We start from the raw sequence: 6,240 nt of genomic DNA, 5'->3' as shown, positions 1-6,240 counted from the left end.
AGGAGGGTGGAGTGGATAGGTGGGAAGGAAGATTGGCAGGTAGGACAGGATACAGCTGAGCTGGAAGTTTGGAAATGGGGTAAGGTGGGGGGAGGGGAAATGAGGAGACTGGTGAGGTCCACATTGATGCCTTGGGGATGAAGGATCCCGAGGTGGAAGACCTGCATGTCCTCGGCAGAGCGGGAGGGGGAATTGAAATGTTCGGCCACGGGGCGGTGGGGTTGATTGGTGTGGGTGCCCCCGAGATTTTCTCTGAAGCGCTGAAAAAATGAGGAGGGTAACCGAGAATAAAGACCCGAATGAGACCAGGACCAAATTAATCTAATCACCAATCACCCAAAACGTGCCACATAACCGGCAGATCCTGACTCAGCCTCACCAGCCACCTGCTGATTCATGGATGACCATTCCCCTTGTCTGAGAGGGCTAACCAATGGAATAATTTTACCCTCTTTCAGTGCCTGAGATTGTCTTGTATTGCGAGATTCCATATTCCTGAAATAATGCCCTCTGTATGCTTCTGGTATCATGTTCCTCCACTTAAACCAGCTAAAGGGAAACAATTGCTTTGCTTTAACATAAATCCCTTTGAAAGTTTGAATACTTTTGTTCACTTCTGTTAAACCTCTTGTTCCCAGTGAGTACAGAGAGACAAATAAATTAAAATCTGTACACCGTTTAATGACGTTTTCTCTCCTGCCTGCACTGTATTGGTTTAATAATCCTGGATGACTCTGTCCCTTCACTGCACTGAAAATGTTCACATTTTAGATACTTCCAGGTAAGATAAGCCTGGGAGAAGGAGCACACCATGTGCTGAAAGCCCGATGAGTACAGTTCCAACTCCAATCCATTTACCATGTACAAGGACATTGTACTGTCCAGATCAGTGACTTTATATTGAGATTAACCACAATTTGCTCCAACATCAAATCAGTAAAAGGATATGAATGTACTAAAATTTTAATAGCTATCCTTCTAACGTGGTGAAAAGGCGTCAGCAGGTACAACGCGGGCGTGGCACTAAAACGGAAGATGGTTTTTCCTCTGTTGATGACTATAAATGTCTGAAAGAGATAGAGATCGGGGTGAACCAGTGGCAGGGTCATTCACACAGTGCACACAGAGTTAAAACCAACAGCAGCTTCACCAACTTCCCCAGTGGCCCTGCGACATGACATTCTGTGACAATGTGTTACTGTGACATTGATATCCCGTGACATTGCTTCACACTCTGACATTGTGCAATTCTTACATTCATCAAATCACAGTCATGGTTTGGAGATGCCGGTGTTGGACTGGGGTGTACAAAGTTAAAAATCACACAACACCAGGTTATAGTCCAACAGGTTTAATTGGAAGCACTAGCTTTCGGAGCGTCGCTCCTTCATCAGGTGGTTATGGAGTATACAATTGTAAGACAGAATTTATAGCAAAAGTTTAGTGTGATGTATCTGAAATTATACCTTGAAAAACACCTTGATTGTTTGTTGAGTCTTTCATCTATGATAGTTTCACTTCTTCCATATGTAGATCACAAAACTTTTTTTTTAAAAGTTGCATTCTCAGGTTAGCTGTAACAATTGGTGTCAGCCAATTGTTTGTGGGGTGAATTTGTCCTCGCAGAGTTACATTGTACTTTGCTCAAAAACTGCATGAATTCATTTAAGACTCTGTTAACTCTCTTTTTAGATTAGAATCAGTCTAAGCATTATGGCACAGACAGAGAACACAGGGGGCTAACACCCTCAACACATTGTCTGGCTAACACCGATTGTTACAGTTAACCTGAGAATGCAACTTTTAAAATAAGTTTTGTGATTTACATATGAAAGAAGTGAAACTATCATGGCATTCGAACAGATGAGAGACTCAACAAACAATCAAGGTATTTTTCAATGTATAATTTCAGTTACATCACACTGTAAACTTTTGCTATAAATTCTGTCTTACAATCTGATAGTCCACAACCACCTGATGAAGGAGCAGCGCTCCGAAAGCTAGTGCTTCCAATTGGACCTGTCGGACTATCCCCTGGTGTTGTGTAATCGAATCACAGAATGGTGAGAGTGTACAGAGAACTTGCGGGCAAGAGTGGTTGGTAATAGTCCACCCTGCCCTTCTGATTAACTTGACAGAAACCACGGGATATAGGAGCAGAATTAGGCCATTTGGCCCATCGATTCTGCTTCCACGTTCAATTGTTTCTCCATCCCATTCTACTGCCTTCTGCCTGTAACCCTTGATCCCCTTACCAATCAAGAATCTGTCTATCTCTGTCTTAAGTAGACGCAATGACTTGGCCTCCAACCCACTGCAGCAATTAGTTCCACAGAGTCACCACCCCCCTGCTGAAGAGATTCCCCTTATCTCAGTTCAAAAGGATTGCCTCTTCACTCTGAGGCTGTGCCCTCGGGTCCTAGTCTCTCCTACTCGTGGAAAGTATTCTGTAAGTTTCAATCATATCCCCCCCCCACCCCTCATCCTTCTAAACTCCATTGAGTACGGACCCAGAGTCCTCTATAACAAGCCCTCATCCCCAGGAACCTCCTCTGGAACCCCTCCAATGCCAGCACATCCTTCCTTAGACATAGGGCCCAAAACTGTTCTTTCTAAATGCAGTCTAACCAGAGCCTCATACAGTCTCAGTAGTACATTGTATTCCAGCCATCTTGAAATGATTTCTAACATTGCATTTGCCTTTCTAACTGCTAACTGAACCTGAATATTGACCTTAACAGAATCCTGAACTAGGACTCGCAAGGCCTTTTGTACTTCAGATTTCTGAAGCTTTTCCCCATTTAGGAAATTGACTAAACCTCTACTTTTCCTACCATAGTTCATAACCTCACACTTTCCCACACTGTATCCCATCTGACTCTACTTTGCCTATTCTCCTAGCCTGTCCAAGTCCCTGCGCAGCCCCCCTGCTTCCTGAACACCACCTGTCCCTCCACTGACCTTTGTGTCACCTGCAAACTTAGCAACGGTGCCTCCAGTTCCTTCATCCAGATCGTTAATGTATAACGTGAATAGTTGTGGTCCCAACACTGACCCCTGAGGAACTCCACTCGTCACTGGCTGCCATCCTGAAAAAGACCCTTTTTATCCCATTTATATGATTCAGTGTCGATCCTGAACCCGTCTGCACTGAATCTCAATCCTTAGCTGATAGAAGGAGCTAGATTGTAGCCAATAGTGTGTCACTTAATGTTGATGGTTGTTTCTGGCAGGCGTAGAGCAGCTTTGCCAAGCAGTTCTAGAACATTCTTGAATGATATAGTCTCTTTCCTTTGGAAGGGCCTGGCATATCATTGGACAGAACTGTGCAAGTTCTCGCCCGAGTCTGCTCTTTATCGCCATGGGTGTGTGAACAGGCAAGTGGTACTGGACCCCACAGGCTCTCCCTGTGGAAAACTGACTTGTTTTTCATTCATTTGCGGGATGTGGGCATCGCTGGCTAGGCCAGCATTTATTACCCATCCCTAATTGCCCCGAGGACAGTTAAGAGTCAAACACATTGCCGTAGACCTGGAGTCATACGTAGACCAGACCAGGTAAGGATGACAAATTCCTTCCCTAAAGGACATTAGTGAACCAGATGGGTATTTTGTTTCCCAACAATGGACAGTGGGTTCATGGTCATCATTAGACTCTTAATTCCAGATATTTATTGAATTCAAGTTCCACCATCTGCACTGGGGGGATTTGAAGCCCAGAAGATTGCCTGGGTCTCTGGATTAATTGGAGAAAGTGAGCACTGCAGATGCTGGAGATCAGAGTCGGGACTGTGGCGCTGGAAAAGCACAGCCGGTCAAGCAGCATCCGAGGAGCAGGAGAATCGACGTTTCGAGCATAAATTCTTCATCAGGAATGCTCAAAATGACTCTCCTGCTCCTGGGATGCTCCCTGACTTGCTGTGCTTTTCCAGCATCACACATATTGTCTCTGGATTAAGAGTCTAGCGATGATGCCACTAGGCCATTGCCTCGCTCCCTGAGCCACTCCCTGCTGTAAACTCCACCGGGCAAAAGTGGGTACTGCAGATGCTGGAGATTAGAGTCTAATTAGAGTGGTGCTGGAAAAGCACAGCAGGTCAGGCAGCATCTGAGGAGCAGGAAAATCGACGTTTCAGGCAGGAGCCCTTCATCAGGAATGGATGAAATGTTGATTTTCCTGCTTCTCAGATGCTGCCTGACCTGCTGTGTTTTTCCAGCACCACTCTAATCTTGACTGTAAATTCCAGTGGCTGACACCATGTCACCAGGACGCCTTGTGGTTTGATTTCCTTGCCCTGTTGCAGCCTACCTTCTTGTTGTTGTAGAAGCAGTCGATATCCTCCAAAGGCTGGCCAATGAGCTCTGACGGGACATCGCCGTAGATGAGTGGGAGCTGCTTGCCTGCTTCCAGGTCAACGTGAGGACTGGGCTTTTCCTCCTCACCCTCCGCTTTGTGGTCTTTCCGCGTGCTGTTTGCCTGTTCCTCAGCGATCCGCCTCTCAATAGCAGCCAGGGATTCGCGAGTGAACCGGCGCAAGCAGTGGGGACCTGAAGGTACGAGCAGGAGCGCCATCTTTTCATCCTGCAGCTTCTTGACTAGTTTTTACTCCCCAGTAATGGAAATGGTTGACTGCACAGAGCAGAGGCAAACAGAAAAAGAGAAAGTGTCAGTGAACAAGGTAAGGCGATCGCGCAATGTGCAAACATCCACATCGAGATTGAGATCATTCAACGTGGGAAGACCACATTGTCCTGAGGTTGGAATCTTTACCTCCCACCCTCGCTCCATCCCATGTCGGAGGTGTTCGGACAAGGAAATTTGGGTTTGCCAGAAACATCGCACCATTCAGGGCAAGAGTTATACACTTAATGACGAGGCTGACGAAGGAAGTTAAGAAACATATAAAGTTAAAAGAGAAAAAGTATAACATAGCAAAGATAAGTGGGAAAGCGGAGGACTGGGAAGCTTTTAACGAACAACAGAGGATTACTAAGAAGGAAATACGCAGAGAAAAAAAATGAGGTACGAAGGTAAACTGGCCAATAATATAAAGAAGTTTTTTTAGGTATGTGAAAGGCAAAAAAACGGTTAAGACTAAAATTGGGCCCTTGAAGACAGAAACAGGGGAATATATTACGGGAAATAAAGAAATTGCAGAAGAATTGAATTGGTACTTCAGATCTGTGTTCACTGGGGAAGACACAAGCAATCTCCCTGAGGTAACAGTGGCTGAAGGACCTGAACTGAGGGGAATTTATATTTGCCAGGAATTGGTGTTGGAGAGACTGTTAGGTCTGAAGGTTGATAAGTCCCCGGGGCCTGATGGTCTACATCCCAGGGTACTGAAGGAAGTGGCTCGAGAAATCGTGGCTGCGTTAGTGATTATTTTCCAAAGTTCGATAGATTCGGGATCAGTTCCTGCGGATTGGACAGTGGCTAATGTGGTACCACTTTTTAAGAAAGGTGGGAGAGAGAAAGCAGGAAATTATAGACTAGTTAGTCTGACCCCAGTGATGGGAAAGATGCTGGAGTCTATTATAAAGGATGAAATTACGACACATCTGGATAGTAGTAACAGTCTAGGTCAGAGTCAGCATGGATTTATGAAGGGGAAATCATGCTTGACTAATCTTCTGGAATTTTTTGAGGATGTAACTCTGAAGATGGACGAGGGAGATCCAGTAGATGTGGTGTACCTGGACTTTCAGAAAGCTTTTGATAAAGTCCCACATAGGAGGTTAGTGAGCAAAATTAGGGCGCATGGTATTGGGGGCAAAGTACTAACTTGGATTGAAAGTTGGTTGGCTGATAGGAAACAAAGGGTAGTGATAAATGGCTCCATTTCGGAATGGCAGGCAGTGGGGTACCGTAGGGATCAGTACTAAGACCGCAGCTTTTTACAATATATGTTAATGATATAGAAGATGGTATTAGCAATAACATTAGCAAATTTGCTGATGATACTAAGCTGGGTGGCAGGGAGAAATGTGATGAGGATGTTAGGAGATTACAGGGTGACCTGGTCAAGTTAGGTGAGTGGTCAGATGCATGGCAGATGCAGTTTAATGTGGATAAATGTATGGTTATCCACTTTGGTACGAAGAACAGGAAGGCAGACTACTACCTAAATGGAATCAATTTAGATAAAGGGGCAGTACAAAGAGATCTGGGTGTTCTTGTACACCAGTCAATGAAGGTAAGCATGCAGGTACAGCAGGTAGTGAAGAAAGCTAATAGCAT

At 45.0% G+C, this 6,240-nt stretch overlaps 1 protein-coding gene across 1 annotated transcript in view; it reads right to left on the bottom strand.

Annotated features, from left to right (window-relative positions):
- LOC122550329 (sodium channel protein type 1 subunit alpha-like) overlaps nucleotides 1–6,240 on the bottom strand; it is a 141,292-nt gene that overhangs the window by 100,891 nt on the left and 34,161 nt on the right. Inside the window, exons 3-4 of the mRNA XM_043691055.1 lie at nucleotides 4,309–4,629; nucleotides 949–1,067 (exon numbers count right to left, since the gene is read on the bottom strand). Coding sequence (XP_043546990.1) covers nucleotides 949–1,067; nucleotides 4,309–4,572 — 383 coding nt within the window. The 5' untranslated portion in view covers nucleotides 4,573–4,629. The remainder of the gene's footprint in view (nucleotides 1–948; nucleotides 1,068–4,308; nucleotides 4,630–6,240) is intronic.

This window comes from Chiloscyllium plagiosum, chromosome 5 (genome assembly GCF_004010195.1).
Source record: "Chiloscyllium plagiosum isolate BGI_BamShark_2017 chromosome 5, ASM401019v2, whole genome shotgun sequence".
Taxonomy (NCBI): domain Eukaryota; kingdom Metazoa; phylum Chordata; class Chondrichthyes; order Orectolobiformes; family Hemiscylliidae; genus Chiloscyllium; species Chiloscyllium plagiosum.
The sequence above is the reverse complement of the archived record's forward strand: the minus strand, read 5'-3'. Positions and strand labels throughout refer to the sequence as shown.